This window comes from Gobio gobio (genome assembly GCF_949357685.1).
Source record: "Gobio gobio genome assembly, chromosome: 10".
Taxonomy (NCBI): Eukaryota; Metazoa; Chordata; class Actinopteri; order Cypriniformes; family Gobionidae; genus Gobio; species Gobio gobio.
In genome coordinates this window covers 29832178-29858029 of record NC_137116.1, presented here as the reverse complement: position 1 = coordinate 29858029, position 25852 = coordinate 29832178, and the positions used below count along the sequence as shown (strand labels likewise).

General features: G+C 39.5%; 1 protein-coding gene across 1 annotated transcript; it reads left to right on the top strand.

Moving 5' to 3' along the window:
- Window positions 1–7: 7 nt before the first annotated feature.
- On the top strand, window positions 8–15747 carry orai1a (ORAI calcium release-activated calcium modulator 1a). Its single transcript, XM_079827487.1, has 2 exons — window positions 8–140; window positions 11407–15747. Exons 1-2 carry the CDS (start codon window positions 27–29, stop codon window positions 11953–11955), a joined length of 663 nt encoding a protein of 220 aa, XP_079683613.1. The 5' UTR covers window positions 8–26; the 3' UTR covers window positions 11956–15747.
- Window positions 15748–25852: the final 10105 nt, after the last annotated feature.

Below are 25852 nucleotides of genomic sequence, written 5' to 3'. Positions count from 1 at the left end.
TTTAAACTAACATCCAAACGAGCGTAATGAGTTCCAACGAGCACTCACTTCAAGCTTTGTCATGGAGAAAACTTTACTTGAGTCGAGCTAAACTTAAAGCAACCAGCAGAACCTCTGCCCTGCTCTCCGGCTTTGCTATGGTGAGTTAATACAATTCATTTACTTGACACTTTGTATGTAAAAACGAAACGTACATTGCTTGGAAGCCTGGCAAGTTTTCCGGAGTTATAGCGTTGTAATATGACGCGTGACATGTCAATCACTTTGATGTGCAAACGACATCTGTCATGGATATAGCGTAAGTTAATCAGAGGGCTAGCGAGTTTAGCCTTTTACACTAGCCTTGTTTGTCGTACATCGACATAACTCTCAAAAGTGTTCGTCTGTGGTGGTGCTCTGTCTCAGTGCTGGGGATTTTGATTCATTCCAGTGACTCGAATCTTTTGAATCAGTTAGATTCCTTCCCGTTCAATGATTCAGTGGCCCTTTCTGTACTTTACAGCGGTATGTCAGTAGGGGGCGACAAATGTGTGGTGTATATTTGTTAGTTAGGAATATTGAATCATTCCCTCAATCTATTTGCATACCTGATGATCCATTAATAAACTCCAAAAAGCATCTTTTAATTGTCTGAGTTCATTCAGTTAGTTCACTAAAGAGTTATCCCTTTCATCGCTGCTCCGAATCTCGTGCAAAACAGCAACTTGTTCAGTAAAGGGGGCGTATTCGTTCAGCTAGCACAACCAATGAAATGTTGCTTCACAACACGGACTCGAATGCTATTGGCTACCGCTGTAATCTGTCTTTGAAGGCAGGAACGCCTCAAATGCGTTGAGTGAACCAAAAAAACATGAGTCGGTGCATGGGAGTAAACGAGAACGATTCGTTCATTTAAAAGATTCATTTGAAAAACACGGATGAATTTAGAATCAAAACACCTCTAAATTCAATTGACATTGCAGGGGGGTATTCCAGAAAGCAAGGTTAACTTACTGTCCCATATACCTTGAACTCTTGGTTGATTAACCCAAACCCGAGGTATGCTGGTTCCAAAAACGAGTCCCGGAGTAAGTTCAGTCAATGTTCCCGCTTAACACACAAGGCATTCTCAACAGAGCGACGAATCGACGATTCACAATGGAAACAGACGCTTAAAAAAAGCATTTGTTCATCTTCTTTTGTTTAATGGCAGTTTACATAACCTACTTAGTGCACACAACCACCTATTTGGTGGTTATATGCAATAGTTTTTTTAATGTTTTCTTTTAATAAGTAATCTTTATTCACTGAAAATAAGGATTATATTGTTTGTTTGATGCTAATTAATTGAATGCAGATCCATGTGTGAGATGACAATAAAATAAATAATAAATATATTTAAATTTAATTAACATTCAAACTTATTTTTATTTATTCTAATTCTTTAGAGTTAATATATAATATTGTATATTATATAACTGAAACAAATTTGGTTACATTAATAATTAGCTATATAAAACACATCTGAATACCTCCGGAGCAGGTTATGTTCAGAGAGTGAGTTGCCATGGTTACTTACATATCCTGAAAGTTACCTCCGTTTTTGGAACCGGAAGTTGAGGTTATCCGCTTATTTACCCTTGAACATACCCTGCTTTCTGGAATACCCCCCAGGTAAATTTCTCTTGTTTTGTCTCTTACCACAGTAATCTTTGGGTAATCAGTGTGACCAAACACAAAATACCAAAATTACTATGGTAATTGTTATACAGTAAAATAAAGAGGTCTTCATTTTTAAACTTCTTACAATGTTGTGAGGAGGTGTCATATTAATAATTATGATTGTAAGTAGTAACAATAACGGTATTAGCTATGCGTTTTGGCAACAACTGCAGTTACTGTGAATGTTGTTAAAGGATTAGTTCACTTTCAAATAAACTTTTGCTTATAATTTACTCACCCCCTTGTCATCCAAGAATTGACAAAATGTAAAATGTGTACCTTGAATGCAATGTAAGTCGCTTTGGATAAAAGCGTCTGCCAAATGCATAAATGTAAATGTAAATGTAAGATATCCTTGTCTTTCTGTCTTCAGTCGAAAAGAAATAAAGATTTTTGATGAAAAGATTTCAGGATATTTCTCCATATAATGGAAGTCAATAGACCCCAAACGGTTCAAGGTCCAAATGATAGTTTCAGTACAGCTTCAAAAGGGCTTTAAACGACATCAAACCGTACCAGACGATCCAAAAGGGTCTTATCTAGCGAAACGATCTGTCTTTTTTTTTAAATAGATAAAGTTTAAGTTTTATAAGCACAAATGCTCGCCTAGCTCTGTTCATTGATGCGCGCTCGTGACGTCACGTAAAACGCAATTACGTTGAAAAGGTCACGCTAGACGCAGGCGGAAGTACTGAGTCAGTGTTTACAAATGAGCGGAAGGAGGACCATATCCACATATTCAAACGTCTTTGCGCCTGCGTCTAGCGTGACCTTTTCAACATAATTGCGTTTTACGTGACGTCACGAGAGCGCATCACTGAACAGAGCAAGGCGAGCATTTGTGCTTATAAAACTTAAACTTTATCTATTAAAGCTACACTGTGTAACTTTTTTAGTCTATTCTTGGCTAAAAACACTTAGTTCTTTCAAAAATATATGTGCTCATTAATGTATATTTACTTCTTTCAAGTAATAAAGTATTCTCGTAAGTTTATAATATGCCATTGAAAATACATAAGGTAATGGGATCTAACGGTGGTCGCCATGTTGCCCCTCCATCTTGAAAGTACATTAGCCAAAGAGGGACATACCCGTAAATTCAAACTTCGCCTTTCGCGTTTTAACCGGTTTTAATACTTGATGGCACTGTACAAAATTCCCTGCCTCGCGCATGTGCGCGTCAACTTGTTCAAACTTGTCTGGTGCATGTGCAGAGAGTTTTCATCTCAGCAGCGTCCAGTAACAGAGTTATACAGAGTTTTCCTGGCTTGTTTATTCCTCAAAAGTCTGTTTTTCCTTGTGTGGTATTTCTGTGCGTTAATAACTCCGTAAGTAATAATAGTTATTGTCATTGTAGATGTGTTTCAGAGTGTGTCATCGCGTAATTCAGTTGATGTCACCTCAGAAGTATTTTTGTGTCAACATACAATAGCGTAATGCTCACCTATTTGAATAATCATTCAGTTATTTTGTTGTCAACAATGTTTATTCGTTTATAGAGAATATTTGCTTGTAATGTATTTTGATGGAAATATGTATCAGGTCTGATCGGCATTTTAACAATTGTTATACAGAGCGCACTGCAGTGCTAACGTTAAAGCGGCGCACATACTTTTGTAACCGGACACTGCTTGTTAGCAGCAGCAGCTCCGCTCCTTTTAATGCAGCTGCATTTAGCGCCTATGGTACAATAAGCTCTGGTTTACGGTTACATTATACAAATGTAACTTATAAGTATAGTTATACAGTTCTTAACTGTGTATGTATATTTACCATCCTTATTTGTTCTCTCACAGAAACCACATTTATGTACATATCCACGCAAACCTGTTTATGCCTTGCAATTGGATGACTGAATAAACATTACTATCATCAAAGTTCACTCTGGATTAGCTGCAGTTCTTTCTAGCCGAATAATTAGGCCAGTTGAGTTCCAACCATCCCACTGCGCACAGAATATCCCACAGGCACCGTGTCGAATGTGGACGAGGTCGAACTGGAAGCCATGTTAATCTTGGACTAAATCGGCCACCGTAGGAGTTGAAACGAAATCGGAATTGAGAGGAACAGAAACTAAAATTCACTGGATGGTCATATACCTTTTCACCACTAGATGGGGGAAAATATCAAACAGTGTAGCTTTAAAAAAAAAATGACAGATCGTTTCGCTAGATAAGACCCTTATTGATCGTCTGGTACCGTTTGATGTGGTTTAAAGCCCTTTTGAAGCTGTACTGAACCTCTCATTTGGACCTTGAACCGTTTGGGGTCTATTGACTTCCATTATATGGAGAAATATCCTGAAATCTTTTCATCAAAAATCTTCATTTCTTTTCGACTGAAGACAGAAAGACATGGATATCTTGGATGACAAGGGGGTGAGTAAATTATAAGCAAAAGTTTATTTGAAAGTGAACTAATCCTTTAAGGGCCCCAGTATCTTCAGTTTCCGTTTTCTTGAAGATCCGTTTCATGACATTACATCATGGCAACAGGAAATGTGCTTCCTTTGACAGAGTTGTGTTAAGTAAACTGATAAAAGTGCATTACAAAATAATTCAATGTGAAATAGAACTATGGGTTAAGTATTTATGTTTTAATTTTAAATAAAATTACATTAAGTGATGTGTAAAATATTAAACTGCTAAATATGGACAATTAGAATTTCTGTAAAGTTGTATTGTGAGCAACACTATACAAAGTTGACTTGACTTTTTTTTTTATAGACATTGACTTTTGTGTTTTAGATGAATAAAGCAATTCCCTGATGGTATTTAGAGTTCTTCTAGAGTTCTTCACAATACACAAAAACTTTTAGCTTTAGTGCTTATAGATAGAATTCAAGTGGTGTTGACCCTACACAAAATTTGTTTATCATACAAAAGTAACATGTCATGCAAAAACTTAAAGAGTTCATATTATAGAGATAAATTTACACTGAAAACCTGTAGAGTTTGATTGAACGCACCACCGCCTTTGGTTACAATGACAAAAGATATGGGAAGCATTGTCTGTTCCCCTTTTAAGCATATTAAGCATAAGTTGATAAGCATATTTATTTTGTTCTCATAACTACTGCTTCCCTGCTGAATCAAGACCCTCAATCCACCTGGGAACCAGAAATGATTTTCCGGACATATGTGTATGTAAAGCCATTGGCAAAAGGTGTAATATTCTTTCCTACGGTGATTATTGTGCTTGACCTTAGTTTCTTTTCTACAAGCACAGCAGAACAGGAAATCAAAATGTATAGGAGTGGCAGGAAGTTCATAAACTCCTGTGTCTTTAGAGATTGCTGTAAACATAATTACTCATTTCAGTGGTAGTTTTTTTATTTAGATGTACTCACTGCTCAAGAGTAGAGCACTTCAACTGGAACCTGCTATTGACGATTGCAAATAATTTTCATAACCGACTGTAATTTGTTGGGCTGCTGTCTAGCCTCATTCAAAATTAGCTAAATTCTGCAATATTTTGTCTCAATTTCATTCCATACAATCAATGTAAATGTATTTACTTAATCCATTTACATTGGGATTATATAATTTTCATTGGTCACATCCACTCAAAAAAATAACTTGTTGAATTTACTTAAAAAAGCAGCGTCAAGTGGTTCCACGCAACTATATTGAGTATTTTTTTACAAATAACAATTTAGTTATATGAACAAAAGAAAGTCAAGTAAAGCTGACAAAATGTCTTTAAGTAAATACAAACCATTTGAATTTGTCACTGTAACATAATATTTATTTGTGCAGGGTACTTAATAATGTTATGTTAAATTTAGAAAAGTTTATTATGTTACGTGAACACATTTATCGATTTAATTTGCCTTATTAAATGAACTACTTGCTCTACAAGTGAAAGTGGAAAACTATTAAAAAACAACAAGCATATTTTTAAAAAACGAAATGCAAAAATAACTTAAAGGATTAGTTCACTTGTAAATAAACTTTTGCTGATAATTTACTCACCCCCATGTCATCCAAGATATCCATGTCTTTCTTTCTGCAGTCGAAAAGAAATTAAGGTTTTTGATGAAAACATTCCAGGATTTTTCTCCATATAATGGACTTCAATGGGCTCCAAACGGTTCAAGGTCCAAATGATAGTTTCAGTGCAGCTTAAAAGGGCTTTAAACGATACCAAACGATACCAGACGATGAATAAGGGTCTTATCTAACAAAACGATCAGTTTCTGCGAGAAACCGAACAGTATTTATGCTATTATTTTACCTCTTATCAGATGAACGTGATCATCACTGAGCTCCGCCATAACTTCACGCAAAATACGAGCGTGGTCATATATGTATACGTACATACCTCATTAGCGCTTGCACGGATCAATAGAATGAGGAATCTACGATCGATATATCTATGACCACGCTCGTATTTTGACCTCACTTAGCGGAAGTTATGGCTGAGCTCAGAGATGATCACGTTCGTCTGATAAGAAGTAAAATAATAGCATAAATACTGCTCGGTTTCTCGCAGAAACTGATCGTTTCGCTAGATAAGACCCTTACTCATCGTCTGGTATCGTTTTGTACTGAAACTGTCATTTGGACCTTGAACCGTTTGGAGCCCATTGAAGTCCATTATATGGAGAAAAATCCTGGAATGTTTTCATCAAAAACCTTAATTTCTTTTTGACTGCAGAAAGAAAGACATGGACATTTTGGATAACATGGGGGTGAGTAAATTATCAGCAAAAATTTATTTAAAGGTCCCATGGCATGAAATTTTCATTTTGTGAGGTTTTTCAACATTAATATGAGTTCCCCTAGCCTGAATATTGTCCCCAAGTGGATATAAATGTTGATCGGTGTAAACCCAAGTTCTGGCTGTCTTTCTCTGCCTTTGAGAAAATGACAGCCCAGACGAACCAATCCTGAAGTCTCCTGGTTTGACGTCCAAGCAGGAACGGTTACCTCCCTTTCCTCCACCCAGAGAATCTGGCACGTCCATGCAAGCGCTCGAGAGATCATTGCTTGTGAACGAGTGAACGCTGGCAGTTTCTCAGTGTTTGGATGTACAAATGAAAACAGAAGTCTTTTTTCAGTTCCTTCTGATCTGTGATCAGTGATTTCTGATGTGTAGCTAATTATTTATTATTCGTGCACACACTGCGGCTTCTCTCTCTCCCGACAGAACGGTGTTTTCTATCTTGGGGGTCAGTGTTTTTGTACGTCCTCGTCGGGTCTATCTGTTCTAAAATGTGCATACAGTCGTTTCTGCTCAACATCAGCAGAGTCACATCTTTAGAGATAAACCTCACACACGCCGAGGCTCGGGCTGCACGGGCCGGTCGGCCTTCAACATCCCCGACCCCCAATACTGCATCTGGCCCACAGCGGAGGCACCATACACGGCGCGAGATTAAGCAGAAGGGGGGTAAGCGTGAGCATATCCGGGCTAGGCAGCTTTCCCCACAATAAACTGGATTACATTCGATTAATGCTGTTGTGTCTTTGTTTGCGCTGTGTACTCAATGCACGCGCATTGCATTGAGTACACAGCGCACGCGCACTGACGCCTAAAAATAATGCTATTATCAACACTTACTCGTAACTCGTTCATCTCGACAGCTGTAATGGTACTTTGCATGTGTTACAAAGTTGGTAATAATGATGAAGACGGACTCGGTGTGACTGGGACTCGTGTTTATTCAGAACTCTCAGATACAAACACAATAAACTCGCGCTGACAGACAGCGCTCTCATAACTCAGTAGTTACTATAAATAATTTTGTTAGCAATCGCTGAGCTCAGTCTCTGGTACATTAGTGATGTCCGGTTAGCGAACGATCTTTCTTTTGAACCGTTTTTTTTTAGTGAACCGAATCAGTTCACCAAATCGGACTGAATCGTTCTAAACGGTTTGCGTCTCCAGTCAGCGCTGATCCATAATTTACTAAAGTTACTAACTTTCTGACATGAGTGACAGTCACTCCGACTAGAAATAGACTAATAACCTGAAGTATATGTTGTAACTATAACAGTTCACTGAACTGAGACTGACAGAACTGATGTGAAGTGAACTCAGGTCCATCCGTCTCTCTGGCAGCAGCTCGTGCCTCGTAGACCTCGTTAAACCACGCCCCCTCCGCTCATTTCAAATGCAAAGATGTCAGCCAATCACAACAGCGGGCGTTTTTACTGAAGTCTCACAGCAGACACGCCTCTTGAAACAGGGCATTCAGCCACAGGGCAAACATCAGTATTGAAAAAATGCCTTTTATTTCTAAATTATGACATTTTATGATGTAAAAATCATACTAACAATATAAGTACACCTCAGGAAACATTATAAAATAATAGAAAAATGCCATGCCATGGGACCTTTAAAAGTGAACTAATCCTTTAATTGAGGGCAGGAAATCCAACCAATAAATGTGTGTATATGAGTGCCCACAGCCTAAACAGGCACCACTCTTCTGCATAATGGTAACCACAAAATTACAGAACAAACACTTAAGTAAACCATAGACCATACTCATTTTTAGTAGCAACAACTCAGTAAATTTAAGTTAATTTAGTTACATGAGTTTTTTAAAGAGCACCTATCATGGAATTTTGAAATTTACCTTTCATGTAGTGTGTTACATAGATCTAAGTGAACAAAAACATCCTGTGATAGCTTGAAATATGACAGTGCACCGTATATATAGTTATTTTCTTTCAAAAGTAAGAGTCGACTCGGAGTAATTTTTAAGAATCGTTAGAAGACCGAAGCTTTTTCTCTGACTAGATGACGTCAACTTGTCAAGTTATTTGAATACGATACGCCCACTTATTACGCTCCAAGACGCCAGTGAAAACTAGAAAACATCATGGCGACGAGACGCCAGTGAAAACTAGAAAACATCATGGAGACGAGACGCTGTGTTCTGAAGTGCCACTCAAAAGCAAACTTCTTTCATCTGCCCAAGGATGAGCATTTGAAGACTAAGTGGCTTGAAGACAAACCATACATCGTCGCGATTGAGTGTTTATTAGTCGTCAAATGTATGTTTCGCGATCTCAGGAAGCTTTTATTATGGACTTTTATTATGGCACATGGTATCTTCTTCGTCTGTCTGTACCATATATGGATTACATGTGCACAGAGCGCCCTCCGGCTGCCAGGATGAATTGAAAACAACACATAAGAGACTCAATCGCTCATGATTAGGCTAAATCTGCCCATTTTGAGGAAGTATTGAATAAAAAATACTCCTCTGTTTAGAAATTTGACACAGGCATATGAGAATCTATCAATATGTCTCCTCATCTGCACACTTTTGAACTAAAAGCCCTGAGGGATGTTGATTTGTCGCGAGTCTTCGTGAGGAGAATAGAGGAGTTTTTTTATGAATGAGATCAGCTGAGGCTCATATTACAATCAAACGGTTCCGACGCGGTTTTCATATTCATAACTCCTGACACATATTAACAAATTACTGTCACTATAAGACTTTGATGGGCGTTCCGTTTCCGAAAATATCTGCACAGACTATAGGCTTGTTTGAGATGAGCAAAATCTGCGCAGAACCGATCACCGGTGATCAGCGCGAGATGCATTCCGGTTAGAAAAGTGTCCGAGGGCGGTCCGCCTTGCTCTGATGTCATGCTGACGTATGACAAAAAACTCTCGCGAGCGAAAGGCGGATGTGTCGGATTCTGCAGACGAGCGCAGCTGCTCTCCACCGACTGCGCGGAGCAAAAGCATGATGGGAAACGACTTGCTGACGACACAGCTGAATGCTTATTGGTTTAAACAACCGTGATGTATGGTTCTTTTTTTAAAATGTTTGATTTTAAAACTCTGAGATCATGTTTTTATGTGTGAATATTCCCAAACTCTCTAGCAAAGGCGATCTCTCTGTGGGTTATGTGATTTTGTCATATTTATAAAATATATATATATAAAAACATGTATGTAGGCCTAATTAAAGTCAAAATGATTGATAAACACGTCTTTCGAATGGAAATAAATAACAATAACTTTGGGTGTCTTGTTCATAATATTTATTTTCATATAAAAGTAACAGAACTTAAATTACATCCAGTTTATCAGCAACAAAGCGCACGAGTGTGAATCCCGCGATATCCGCCTTTGATCTCGCAGGTGTCTGATCCACTACGAGAAGAGAGAACTGTCCGGCTTGCCTGCACTTTTTTCACTCCTCCCCTCACTGCAGCCGCCTAGTCTCGGCTGAATTTCAGGCGAGGCGAGGCGCATCTCAAACAAGCCTTATACCAATCACAACTGACTGGGTCATCGGACCAATCACCGCAGATTAGCGTCACGTAAAGGCGGGGTTTTGAAAAGTGAATCACTAAAGGAATCATTTGAGAATCGCTGTCAAAACAGGTAAAAATAAATGCATATTATAAGAAAACTAAAGTCTTTTTTGTCATTGCATGCATGCAAAACTGTTGTTGGGGACTTCTAAAACAATATTTGGAACATTTTAAATGCCATGATAGGTGCTCTTTAAGTCATGTGAACAAGTATGATTTGAGTGCGACTAACAACAGTGAAAGTTCATTTTTTTGAGTGTCCAAATCCAGATTGGAATTTGGATCCACACATTGGATGCAAGCATTAATGTTTTAATCTAACAATATGTGGTAGCAGGGTTATTATAGTTAAATAAAACCATTGATAAAAGCATATTTGTCAATTTAAATGAAATAAACGTTAACTGAAATAAAATCAAACAAAATGCAAATGTTTATTTCAGATAGTTCCTAAGGCAACATTTCATTTAACTTGATATACCAAACTAACTAATAAATATATTTAAAACAAAAAAAACGAATAAAAATGATAAAACACACAAATGACTAAAACCTTAACTAAAAGAAAAAAAATGGAAAAATTTCAAAATAAAAACGAATTCAAAATATTCATAAAAAACTAGAATAGTATTTCAATGATACTAAAATAATGCTGACATGTAATTTAATTGAATGAAAATTTGTGATTTTCTCTTTTTTTGTTGTATGCCAGAAAGAAATGTCAATAGCCAATGATTGGTTTAAAAAATTGGTTTAAAAACCCTCATAGGAATATTTTTTTTGTATAATATAATTCAGAGTAACTTCAAAGTTGTGCATGTGGTCCGATGTATTAAGTTTTTCTCAAATTAATTTGCAAGTTTGTTGAATGTATTTGTTGAATGTTCTAAACATCAATCAAACACAATTGAATGAAGTTTTATCTTAAAAAATGTGTTAACTTTAAAATGAAAACTACCCTATGATTTACTCCCCCTCAAGCCATCCAAGGTGTATATGACTTTCTTCTTTCTGATGAACACAATCAGAGTTATATTAATACATATCCTGTTGTTTCCAAGTATTATAACGGCAGAGAGTTTGAAGCTCAAAAAAGTGCATCCATCCATCATAAACATACTCCACACAGCTGTAGGGGGTTAAAAAAAGCGAATCGATGTATTTGTGTAAGAAAAATATCCATATTTAAAACTTTATAAAGTGAAATATCTAGCTTCCGCCAGATTGCCTGGGAAACATCAGGATATTTATTAATATAACTCTGATTGTGTTCATCAGAAAGAAGAATGTCGTATACACCTAGGATGGCTTGAGGGTGAGTAAATCACAGAGTCATTTTTATTTGAAAGTGAACTAATCCTTTAAACCAATTGTTGAGGTTGACTGTGATGTCTTATGTTACCAATTAATGTGTTTCCAGGTAGCGATGGTGGAAGTGCAGTTGGAGGAAGATTACTATTACCCTCCTGGTTTATTGATTGCCTTCAGTGCCTGCACAACAGTGCTGGTGGCCGTCCACCTCTTTGCCTTGATGATCAGTACATGTATCCTGCCCAACCTGGAAGCCGTGAGCAACGTCCACAACCTCAACTCCATAAAGGAATCGCCACACGAGCGGATGCACCGTCACATCGAGCTGGCCTGGGCCTTCTCCACCGTCATAGGCACACTTCTGTTTATCACAGAGGTGGTTCTTATCTGCTGGGTGAAGTTCCTTCCTCTGAAGATGTTAGAAAAACCTCCCAGGCAAGAGAATGAAACTAGTATAAGCCCAGGGAAAGCTGCAGCAATGGCCTCTACCTTCATCATGTTGCCCTTTGCCGTGGTGTTTATCATTTTCGCAGTGCATTTTTACCGTTCGCTGGTCAGCCACAAAACAGAGCGGCAGGACGAGGAGTTGGAGGTTCTGGCCAAAATCACACAGATGCAAAACCAACTGGATAACAGGGGAGATGCAAATTTTGCTTAGTCTTCACACTTAGATGAGTCCTTGTTTTCACACCAAACACTTTCCCAAAATATGGAATGTTGTCACAAATTAATAGACTCTAGATGATGGGAATCAGGGATCCTGCAATAGTATCACAGTATCGTGATGACTTGTGTTTTTCTTTTTCTTTTTACATTCAAGCCTTGACATTTGTACCACCACGCTATTGTAACTGCCATCATCTGTTCGGCCACAAATAATAGTAAGAAATTCAGTTTTAAAGAAATCCTTTTGTTGCAAATACAAAATTCCCTGCTGCTTTTGGTTGTCTGAACTTGCTGAACTTTTCATTACGTTTTGGGCGCTTTGGATGCTTCCAGCTTAGAAAGTGTCGGTCAAAAACAGTGACAGTTACCGAGTCGGTAGTTCATTGAAGCTTACCAGAGCTGTTCAGTTGTTACAGTTCAGTTTCGGTTTACTGTTAGGCCAAATTGTTACATCCAAATGCGTAGCAAGTTTTAATAATGTTTTTCAGTGTTATGATAATAGATTAATCTTCTTTTCATCTTAACTGTATAATTCGGATAAGTCTAAATATAAGCATACCGTTGATTTAAACGTGATTAAATGCCTCAGAGATTTACCATGGAAGTGATTTAAAAGGCTGCACTTAAAGTCCCCATGAATTCACAATGTAATCAATGATATTTTTCTAGAATCTAAAATCATCCTGCCCCCTACACTATAAATAGACGGTGAAGCTGCTGCTGAAATCGGTCACTTATTCACACATTTATTATTTTCTGCATGGTGAATGGCACACAGTGCACTAAATAGGGGATTGGCAACGATTCAGGCGAATGAAGTGTGGTTTCATGTTAGTGTCACGCAAACCGCCGCAATGCACGCACGCACGCACACACACACACCTCACACACAAACAAAGAGACATCAGAGACACAGTCCAGAGAAAACACAGAGTGGATCATATGCGCGAGTCGGCGCAGACCACAAAACATATCGGACCCATTTGAATTCTGCACAGAATGCAATATTTTAAAGCGATATGGAGGAGATTATGAGGAGAAGCGGTTCGATATTAGAAGGAAACTGCAGCTTTACCGAGCTCAATGGCTTTGGCCGAGCGTTCGATATGTCTCACCCTCTCTTCCTTTTTCAGTGGAAATTACGTCAACACATTGAATAATGCTGCACGTTTCAAGGCACTTGTCGACACCCTAAAGCAAGCTTTTAACCCCAGGTACAAGTCTTACACTTGTAATTTAGAAGCAGGATTAAAAGGATAGTTCACCCAAAAACGAAATTTTTATGTCTTACCCCCAGGGCATCCAAGATGTAGGTGTCTTTGTTTCTTCAGTCGAACACAAATGACGATTTTTAACTCCAACCGTTGCAGTGTGATAGTCGTATAATGCATGTCAATGGGGATATTTTAGAGTATGAGAGTAAAAACACATTGACATACAAATCCTTATTAAACCATGCGGCTCGTGGCGACACATTGATGTCTTAAGACACGAAACGATCGGTTTCTGCGAGAAACCGAACAGTATTTATGTAATTTTTTTACCTCTTATCAGACGAATGTCATCTAGTATTCCCAGCGCCATAACTTCCGGCGAATAAGGTCAAAATACTAGCGCGATCAAAGATATATATATACGTAGATGCCTCATTCGACCGATCCGCACAGGCACTAATGAGGAATCTATGTTTATATCTATGATCGCGCCAGTATTTTGCATGTATTTTGACCTTATTCGCGGGAAGTGATGGCGTGGGGACGGCTGATGCAGAGCCAAAGAAAAAAATTAAATACATTTTTAAATATGGATATTTTTCTTACACAAACACATCGATTTGCTTCAGAAGGCCTTTATTAACACCCCGGAGCCGTGTGGAGCACATTATTTGACAGACAGAATTATTTTTTATGGACTTCAAAAACCGAGCAACTATTACTGCCATTATAATGCTTGGATTAGCCAGAACATTTTTAATATAACTCAGATTTTATTCGTTTGAAAGAAGAATGTCATATACACCTCGGATGACTTGAGGGTGAGTAAATCATGGGCTAATTTTCATTTTTGGGTGAACTATCCCTTTAAGCAATTTAGTCAAATGTCAAATTGTGACAGAGAATGTGACATTTGGAGCCATTTCATTCTTGCCGTTTTAGTTTGTACTGAGTTCATCAGTACTGAAGTGGATTATGATTGGCTTTCAATGTTTTTATTGTTCACCAGCTGGATAAAATCGTTCTGAAAGTGATTCCCAAGATATCGTTTCTCAGTGCCGTAATTGTTTTAGCCGTGATGTTCTGCTATTCTTTAATATTCAGAAAGATTTGTAGAACTATATCTTTATCATTAACTTTATAGTTATCGTCCTTGGTGTGAACGGGACTTAAGACTGAATGCACGGATCCAATATGAATATACTGTTAGTGTTACATGTGCGTTTTCTTTTGTTTATGAGGATATTTTGAAATAATTCTGTGCATATTTGTCCGTTCAAGTGTGCTCGTGCTTTGGATGTGTGCGCTGCAGGAAAAAACAGCGCTTACAAAAAAATTGCGTGAGCCGAATTTAGTTCTCTTTCGCGTACTCTTGCGCTTGAATGTCCACATTAAAATGCACACACAGGAATCAAAAAGTGGAATCGAAATCAAATTCACGGGTTCACAATACCCAACCCTATTAATAAACTCCCAGGATTAAGTCTTAACCCTGAATCATGAGCAGTGTGAAACACGAAACAAGATAACCCAGGGTTAACTTTCAAGTGTGAGAATTTACTTAAGTTTGTATTTTTAAACGCAGCTTGAAAGTGTCACTGAAAAGAATGTATAACATTTTGTGGAACATTTCGTTTTCCTAAAACCTGTTTCTAAAAAATTTTTCATTTTTCATTTTGTAATTCAGCCAAACAGTGAGTTGCGTCTGGATTTATTTCAATCATTTATGTGCCAGGCCACATGAAATCATATTTACGTGGCTGCTGTTTAGGCCATTGAGACCAGACAGCTCAAGATCTATATCATAAATATTGTATATTATTTTCTCTGTTTGTTCAGCATGTTTTGATTGTGTGATTACAAAATGTGGATTTTTTTTTTTTTAAAGAGATATTTATATAAAAGCCTTTTGCTGTGAAGAGGCTATTATAAACAGAGGCTGGTATAACTTGTTTACAATTATAGTCTGAATTAATCTTTAGAGTAAAATATTTGATAGGTTTTTGCACATCTACTGTAAAGAAATTTGGAAGATTTTGGAATATTTAAAATTATTCAGGCCACCTCCACTTGTGTGTACACATCTTATATCTTTTGTTAAGTTGGTTAAGTGTTTTATTATTTTTAAATATGTACACATGCGTGTTTGATAATAAGCCTTTGAAAAGTAATTTTTTTGTCCTTATGGCCAAAGGTTCTATTTTTAAAACTAGAGGTACTTTACTGGTACTGTTTAATGGCAGACATTTTATTTTCTGTGCTTTTTTCATGGTGAAGTAGTTCTGATAAAGAAAAGTCAGAGCATTTTTTATTTCAAAATATTTTTACAAAAATGTATTTTTATCCTATACGTGTCTGGGCTGTGAATCGTTTAACTATCCCCACTTAATGGGGGTTAAAAGAAGCCTTACTTTCATATTTTATTATTTTATAAAATTAGAGTTTGGGGGATGACCCGTGTTTTATTAATGGCACTTCTCGACAATCTCCCACCGGTTCACTTTTCTGTACCCTCGGCAAGTATTTGTCAAATAGAAAATGAGCATTTGCCAAATAAAAATGTGTAAAGCACTCATTGTTTCTTATTGTGTAAGAACAGTTACAGGATTAGCTGAGTTTGTCTTTGTTTTGTTTTCTGAACTATTCCAAATTTTAAGAGCTCGGAACTTCTATCTTGTCTCTAGTTAGATTTACTCTTTATGGGGCAAGCATGTATAGCCTTTTCAATCTTGTAACTCAGCTAAAATTGGATTTATTATTTCTCATTGGCATGACAGAATGAAATGAAAGCTTCACAAGTGTGTTTTTGCTGGTCCTTACCTTTCTTCTACACAATTTGTATAGAACAAAATAAAATATAACTAAATGCCCAGAAAATGTCTTGTGAATGCAGCTCAATGGAGGAGCCGTGTGCGCCCCCTTGAGGAAGGCAACTGAACATTTTTTATAGTCGGTTATTAACCGACTTCTGTCTATAATATCATACAATAATAGCAACTGAATATTGTTTAATGCACTGATACAATGCAGTAATTGCACTTACTGAAACTATGAATACAATTATTGATTAAAGATATCAAAGATTATTTAAAAAAAAAAAAAACATTTTAGAAAGCACTGAAAATATGCTGCAAGTAGTTTTGTTATTGTTTTAAATTATGACTATCATTTTATCATTTCTCATCTGCATGGCAGGGTGAAATCACCCTTGTCAAAAAAAAACAATGATTCCAATAAGGATTCTAATTAGAATTTCTATCATATTTTGGAACCATTAATTCCTATAGGATTCCAATAGGAATTGTTTTATAGGACAATAAATATCCTGTAGCATTTCTACAGAATTATTAATGGGATCCAATTGGGATTTTTTTTTTTCTTTCAAGAATATTTTAGAATACTAAAGGTGCACTTTTCCCAATGCATTTCTTTTACTATAAGATAGTAAAAATATATATATAAATATATTTTTTAATACTTGAAGATTAAATAGACTACCTAAAATCAAACATTTAAAAACCTAAACTTACTAACTTTTGTTTAGTTTAAGTTGAGGTAGGCCTACTAAAATAACAAAAACTAAATAAACTAAAACAATAAAAAAACTATTTAGCTAGACATAAAAAGAACTAATACAAATTACAAAAACACAACAAAATTACTAAACATTTAAAATGAAAACAAAATATTACAATAAAACCTAATCTAACTTTTTTTTTAGTATTAACAAAAACTATAATAGTATATCAATGATTTGTTATACTAAAATAACACTGTTTCACTCTCAGAATGCATATATCATGAGTGGGGACAGTTGCAACATGGCTTATTCCTTCAATCAGGAGTGAGCTATGATACTCATACTACACATGCTCATTCAGCCCATCCTCCTTCCTGGAAGAAAGCAGCCACATGTGACTATTCCTTCTGCAATATATATATATATATATATATATACTTTTTGAAGCTTCTAAAAGATATAGCTATGTGTCAAGGCTATTGTGTCAAGCTAGCATAGCAAGTTTTATCATGACTGTCAGTGGGACACTTGCAACATGCTGTTACAACTGTCCCCTATGACAACATTAATGTAAGCTGTATAACTATTGTGTAGCCTAAGTAAAGTAATTAATTATTAACTACAAGCCTAATTACATCTTTAAAGAATAAAGAAAAACAACCCGAATGCCCTCCGAGAGGCGGGGTGGAAGAAGGGCAAAAACAGACGGATTTCCCGGTAACGACTGGAACGGATACGGACAAAGTTTCTAGGATCATGAGAAGATGCAGGTGTGGGTGGGAAAAAGTGACCACCTTCAGAGGGTTGCGGATCCACCAGGGAAGGAAGAAGTGTGAAGAGGGGGGCCAACAGCAACATTGCACTGCAACCGCAGGTCAGACAAGAGGAATCCAAGGCCAGGTCGCAAACCACAGCGCCGAGGGATCCACCGTTGCTGTAGAAAGGCAGGTGGAGGACACAGGAGGGCCCGCGATGGACGCCAATGCCTCTGAGAGTGGCACTGATGAAGACACACACAGAACACAAAGCAACCCTAATAACTGCAAGCAAATCCATAGGACAGAGAGGAAAGAACCCGGAAGGAGGCAGATGGTGAAATGGCCAAAAGCCAACGAAGGCGCGGTCTGGCAGAAGCTGGACAGGGACCTCAGCCTTATCCTGGAGCACTCATTGCGTGGCCAGGTGGAAACCAAGCTGAACCGTATTGGAGACATTCTGTATGATGAATGCATAGGCATCTTCGGAGCAACTGCTGGGAAGCGGAGAGCGTGTCCAGTGCAGAAGGGGAGGAGGGAGATCGAGCGGTTGGTGAAGAGGCGGCGCCAACTCCGAAAACAGTGGAGGAAGGCAAGCAGAGAGGAGAAGGAGGGCCTGAAACCACTGTGGGACGAGGTGAGGAAAGAGCTTGCCGGCCTACGGAGGGCAGAGCGCATCCGTAAGCGCAGAAGGCGGAAGGAGAAAGAGAGGAGTAACTTCTTTAAAAATCCCTTCAAGCATGCCAGACAGCTGCTAGAGGATAAGAGAAGCGGAAAGCTTGAGATCACCAAATCTGAGCTGGAGAGCTACATAAAGGAGCAGTACAGTGACCCAGCGAAGTCAACTCCGCTGGGATCCCCTGGGTATGTCCCTCGCCCAGCTCCTCCAACCTCCCTCTTTGATGCTGCCCTCCCCAAACTCAGCGAGGTAACAGAGGTGGTCCGGAAGGCAAGATCAGCCTCAGCCCTAGGCCCGAACGGGATACCATACAAGCTGTACAAGTACTGCTCTGGAACCTGCTGAGAGTGGCCTGGAAAAACCAAGTTATCCCGTCAGAGTGGCAGAGAGCTGTCACAGTTTTCATCCCAAAGGAGCAGAACTCCAGAACGATCGGCCAGTTTAGGAGTATCGCCCTCCTGAATGTCGAAGGGAAGATTTTCTTCTCCATCCTGGCCAAGAGGTTGACCAGCTACCTCACAGGAAACGGGTACATCGATACCAGCTGCCAGAGGGCAGGTGTGCCAGGCTTCCCAGAGTGCGTGGAACACTCTGCAGTAATATGGGAGCAGATCCAAAGGGCGAAAAGAGAGAGAGGTGACCTGCACGTAGTGTGGCTTGACCGAGCGGTTGGTGAAGAGGCGGCGCCAACTCCGAAAACAGTGGAGGACTCGTCGAGTTCGCCTTGGACTTCTTCCATGTCCCAATCGAAATAAGATCTTTGGTGGCCAAGTACTTTGGAGACCTCCAGATGTGCTGCACCCACCAGGACTTCACAACAGGCTGGCAACAGCTGGAAGTAGGCATTGCCATGGGATGCTCAATCTCGCCCATCTTGTTCGTCACAGCCTTTGAGATCATCCTCATAGGGGCTAGGAAGATGGTCGGAGGAGTGAAACTGCCGTCAGGAAAAAGACTACCAGCAGTTAGAGGATACATGGATGATATCACCACCATACTCCGGACAGCAGCATGTACAACAAGACTGCTGAAGAGGATCGACGAGCTTGTGGGCTGGGCGAGGATGAAGATCAAACCAACCAAGTCACGCAGTTTGTCGATCAAGAAGGGTGTCAGAAATGACAATACCATCTTTGTCGCAGGCGGTGAGAATATCCCACTGCTGGCAGATCAACCGGTTCGTAGCCTGGGTCGTACCTATACAGCAGAGCTCTCAGACAGGCAGATGGGGGAGACGGTGAGGAGGCAGCTCGCAGATGGCCTGTCCAAGATCAACCAAAGCCAACTCCCCGGAAAGTACAAAGTTTGGTGTTACCAGGCAATACTGTACCAAAGGGTGATGTGGCCACTGAAGATGAGCGAAATTCCCTCATCAATGGTAAACAAGATGGACGGGCTGGCAAACTCGTTTATCAGGAAGTGGCTAGGACTACCAAGATGCTTCTCGGAGGTAGGCCTCTTCGGGAGGAACACGTTACAACTACCACTGCGATCCATCATCGTGGGATACAAGCAAGAGAAGGCTTGGCTGGTGCTGGAGTTGAGGGAAACCACTGACCAGCTGGTGAAAGCAGCGGGCACCCAGATAAGAACGGGAAGAAAGTGGAAAGCCCAAGAAGAGGTCGACATGGCAATCGGCAGGCTGAAGCACCGCGAGGTGGTCGGCAGAGTCCAGGAGGGTCGGGCAGGCCTTGGGAGGGGCGATATTCCCTTGTTCTGGTCAAAGGCTTCCAAAGAAGACCGAAAAGCCATGGTGGTGGCGGAAGTGGCAAAAGCTGAGCACGAACGCCTTAACATCAAAGCGGTGTCCCAGGGCCAGCAAGGACGTTGGACGGCATGGGAAGGTCTCATTGACAGGTCCATGTCGTGGTCCGTCCTATGGAAGATCCCCCAAGCTAGGCTCAGCTTCCTGATCAGAGCAACCTATGACATCTTGCCTTGTCCCTGAAACCTCCACCAATGGTTTGGTGCCGAAGAGATCTGTTCCCTTTGCAACACCAGCAACACAAGCTTCCAGCACATTCTGTCGGGCTGCACGACAGCATTGTCCCAAGGCCGCTATAGGTGGCGGCATGACCAAGTACTTAAGAAGCTGGCAGAGGTGGTAGAGTCATGCAGAAAGGAGGCAAACAGCAGACCTTCTGCTCGTGGACGACACTCCATCCAGTTCGCAAGGGCTGGAGAGAGTGTCATACCCTCCCGTCAGAGAGATATAGCAAGGCTCCTCTCATCGGGAAGTGAGTGGACCATGAGGGTCGACTTGGGAAAGCAGCTCCAGTTCCCCAGGGAGATAGTGGAAACATCCCTGCGGCCAGACCTCGTCATGTGGTCAGAAGCTTGCAAGACCGTCTTCCTGCTGGAACTCACTGTACCATGAGGTGTGGAGATGTGGAGGCTGCGTATGAGCGGAAGCGGGCCAAGTACTCTGATCTGGTGACAGAGTGCAGTGAGGCGGGCTGGAAAGCCGTTATCTGCCCTGTGGAAGTGGGGTGTAGGGGCTTTGTAGGTTCCTCATCTGCTCGCCTACTTCGCGACATGGGATGTACAGGAGCGAGACATCGGAAAGCCATGAAAGAGTTGGCAGAGGAAGCGGAGAAAGGCAGTTTCTGGCTGTGGCTAAGGAGGAAGGAGAAGGGTTGGGGTACAAACACCTAGGGCATCAGCAGGGGGTGGCAGGGAGAGATCCCTGCCATCACTCCGCCACCACGAGACGTACTGGGGTTAAAGGAGCGAAACGTCGATGAGTGGTGGTCCCCAGCTGATGACCCGTTCAGGCTCACGGAAGTGTTCAGTGTGGTGTCACGGCACACCAGATCAAAAGGCACTGGAGGAGGTGCGTCAGGCAGTGATGTCCAGCAGGAAAACCAACACCTGTATATTGATATTCAATAGCCAGGTATGTCCCTTTTTTAAGTAAATACTATCAGACTAGACCACAATGTACATTTTATGTGTTCTGTTTTCAGTACAGACACACACACACACACACCCACACACACACACACACACACACACACACACACACACACACACACACACACACACACACACACACAGAGAGCTCAAAGAAGTACACACAAGTATTTCAGTGTCTTGATTTTGATTAAAGAATATTTTGTAGTTCAATGTTTTGTTTTTTTTTCAAATGTAGGCCTAATTTACATTTTAATGAATGTTGCAACTGTCCCCGTGGACAGGCCCGGTTCCAGAATCAAACCACTGAGGGTGCTTCTGAAATTACTGAGGGTGGTAGTAAAGAGCAGGTTAAGCAACGGCTCCACCATAGCAGTGTGTGAGAAATGTATTATTATTATTTTCCAAGTCAAAACTTTTACTAATAATTTGAATTTATCACAAATATTTTGCTACAAAATGTTTGTCTATTAATCTGCCTTTACATTGCTTTAATGCGTTATTTAGGTCATTACATTGGAGCATTTGCGATTTTTCTTTTTCATTCACCAATCAATTTTTATGCTTCAAGCTTCTTGTTTTTATCCAAACTATGTACAAAGATGATTCTTAATGTTATGAAAGATAACAGAATAATTTGATATACATTTTTACTGTATGCAATGTGAGTGTAAACAAGGCCATAAATGCCATTCCTATTCTAGGCAATGCATCTCTAATTTGCATATAAATGTGTTTTGGGACAATATGTCATGTAAAAAGATGTGTAAAAATATTTTCATAAAAATGTCACATATTTCATAAGCATATCAGACTTAAAACTGTGTAGCTATGTTGTCAGAGAAATTCGCTAAATAATATCCTCTACAAAGGCGAGCCGACACCTGGGTCTCAGGAGGATATTTCTGTCTCGTGCAGAGTGGCATTTATATTTAGATGTCACTTCCGAAACTTTGCAGCATGCAATTGGCCGTCGGTCCTCCTAGCAACAGTAGTTTTATTCAATTCATTGTATTGTAGCCTCGAAAGTGAGCCAAGATCGCTACGATCACTAAAATGCTGTTGCTTTGTCAGTTCATCGTGATCTCACAAAGTTACGTTATAAAAATGTCAACAATAAATCTCTTAATTAGCCTATCTTTGTTTGTTAATGAGAGGTTTCACGAGCCTGCATTAACTCAGCTCTAAATAAAAACTGATGGTGAGATTCTGACTAACTTAACACCTCTAATCGCGATCAAGAGATAAAGTGATTGACCACATTACTCACCCCTGCAAAAACACACTGTAAATAGATGCATTTGACGCTCTCCAGAGCTCGAACACAAATTTGCCAAACTGCCAAATCTGTTTTGCCAATATTCTCGCAGTATCAACTGAGGGTGTTTTTGCTTGCGTTTGAGGGTCCTTAGCTTAGCCTAGCACCCCCGTAGAACCGGGCCTGCCTGTGGACTGTTGCAAGCAACCATCCCCTCTTAATGGGGTCAGTCGCAACATTTGACTTTGTCTATTCAAGTATAAATTGTATGTATCATAGGTAGGCTACGCATGTTATGGTGTGTGTGAATAGTTCACATATTTGGTATGTTTAACAGTCTCTGAGAAACTGAAGAAAATGCAAAAAGTATTGCAACTGTCTCCACTCTCCCCCTAATGTAGCCTAGGTACTTAAATACTTTTTTTATTATCAACAAAAAAAGAGTGTTACAATTGGAATCAAGAAAATACATCATAAATGTAACGAAGGGTTGCATAATGTAGTTCAAGATGAAAGTATCATGGTTGCCAGGCTTGCCTAACAAAACCAGGCCCTAAAACACGACCAAAACAATCGCGTCCAAGGGGCTTCACCGGTTAAAAAACAAAAACAAACCAACAACGTTCAACCCGCGTCAACATTGTAAAGGTAGCCCAATACCGCTTGAAACCCGCGGACTTGGCAACACTGCTGATTAAATAGCCTACTAAAATAACCATATAGATATAAGCATCTCAACTTGTAATACATGGCCGGTATCAGCAGATGGCAGTGTTGATCAGGCTCATAAAGGTCAAGACCTGGAAAAGACCTCATTATTACCTGATGTTTGAGCTATAGCTAATTAGAAAAGCTGGACAATATTCTTCATAATACTTCATGTTTAGTAGTAATCTCTGTATCTATTAATATGCTTTGTGGACGACAATAAGGAATTGCCTTTTTAACACAAAACAAATTGTTGCTCTCAAATAATCAAGTATAACGGCAGGTTATTCTTTGGCTCCTGACTGATGTGCTGTGATCTTTCTGCTGGAAGTGCAGGTGAGCCTGAGTTCATGACTGCTTCATTGTAGTTGCTCAGTTGCATATAGACCCGTAAATGATGCTCGGGGTGATCAGTGATGTCTCTGTTAACTAAAGCATGACTGTGTTTGTATGCTGCTTTGCTTCTCAAGACATTCAGAGAGGGTCATCTCTCTCTCTCTCCCCCGTTTCTTTCTCTCTCACTCGGTTTTGCTCACTTCCCGTCACTCTATAGCTTTGATGGGGTGCCATGTATCTCTCACACTGGAGGTCTTTTCATTGGGAGCACCTGTCTGGAGGAAGTGGGGAACGGCGGTTTGTTGTTACAGGCAGCAATGGCCAGATGAGGCAGACGTGTGTGTCTATTTGTGTGTGTGTGAAGGGAAAGAGAAGTCTGCTAGGTGACAGATGAAGAAAGAGAGGTGAGAAGTAAAGGGTTTTAAGACTGTCAGTTTGGACACAGTTTTGAGTGCTGGTAATGTTGACCGAATTCAACCAGACCACGCACACACACACACACGCACGCACGCACGCACGCACGCACACACACACACACACACACACACACACACACACACATTTATATGATTTATAAGCTGTTTTCCTCATGGGGACCTGTCCTTGGGGGGACAGTTGGTCCCCATTAGGTAGGGAATACCAGGTACTCACATTTACTTCGCTATCTGAATGGGGACATTCCATAGACCAGGATGTTTTAAAACTGTGGTCCAGGGACCCCCAGGGGGCCACAAAGTTTGGAGAAAAAATAGTGTAATAAAAAGTAACAAATAAATAATAACAATTTGAACTAATTTGAACAAAATACAAATTAGTTATTGGAAATAAATAAATAATTTTAATGAAATACAAAAAATATAATAAAATAAATAATTGGATTTAAATAAATAAATAATACATCTAACAGTACAGTAGCCTACTAAAAACATAGTAACGCAACACAGAAACAAAATAAAATTTTATACACTTTATATGGTAACAACTCATAATGTAATAAAAATGCGTAATGTAATAGGTATTACATTATTAATGTAATAGGTATTACATTATTAATGTAATAAAATGTTTATAATGAAATGATTTTGTCAAAATGTACACTCGAAAAACTGCTTTTGGCAATTGGGTTGTTTTAAGTAAACATTTAACCCTCTGGTGCTCTTCGTTTAGGGGTTGCATTGGTTGTCTTCCCGGTCAAATGTGACCGGACACCTAAAAATGTAACTTCCTCCACCCCAGTAAAACCAATTTAATAAATTTTTCTTCAATAATATTTTTTCTTTTTCATTTTGTATTTTGAGATGATTTGATGGTATTTTCTTTTATATATTTATGCAATAATTATGGTCTATTTTTGCCATTGAAAATTATACAAACATTTATTTTTTGTATTTTTTTTATTTTATTATTGCAGTATTTCAGGTTAAAAAAATTTGAAGGCAGATTAGCACCCTCTTTTGGAATTATTAATTAAGAAATCATGCAACTTCACTAGAGGTCTCTTAGCCTGGATGCCAGCCGAACTTAGCCCCGCCCACAACATTTTAACTCGGGCAGTTCGGTCTGGACTTGATCCGTAGAGAAGTAATTATGCCCGAACAGAAACTGTTCGGACCAATGAAATTGTCAGGGCGGGCTTTAGACGATGATGGACAGATGATAAACAGTAGCATAATCATCACGTCATCAAAGAGCGCTTGGGTTGAATTTGTTCTAATCCTAAACGGAGAACTTGTTCGTATATGCATTCACCTTTACTATTTCTCTCAGAAATGATGATCGTGTACTCTGTGTATCCTTAAATTCTTTTTTTACAACACCGGCAAAGATCGTCATCTTTTTCTTCTAACGTTAGGCTACTTATTCTAGCGTGCGTGCAGACAGGGTTGCCAAGTTTTTACAACAAAACCCGCCCAATTGCTAACGTTACTCAAAACTAGCCAAAAACAAGCCCAATAGCTTTTCGGGGAAAAAAAGTCATTTGGGGGGTAAAATATGTGTTATTTTGGCAGGTCTGCCTGCTAAAATTCGCATTCCTGGGTCTGTATATCACATAATTGGGGTCGCTTCAACCCGCGGACTTGGTAACTGCAGTTGAGTTCTGTTGACATTTGACAACTAACATTATGCGTCGCTCCGTTGCTCTGATTGGTTGTAGGTCTATCCAATTGAGGTCTTTCCTGGTTCGGTTGAAACACTCCCCATAATCACAGCCCAACGGAGCAGTATCAAGGTGTTTCTCAATGTCAAGGATACTTCCTCTGCAGGACTGGTCCTTCCAAGTCACTTCCTTCAGAGGCTAGGGGAGGATCCTCTTTAGCATTCGGAGAACACGTAAATGGAACAGGCTAGCAAGTGCACGTCATTGCGTCATTAAGTCAGTGAAAAGGTCCGTTAGCCATCAATAACGTAATTTGTATAATATCAATACTGTAGTAATTTGTACTGGCATTTAAACGTTAAACTTTACTTATATTTACTACGGTTATAACAAATGTTTGGTAACGTA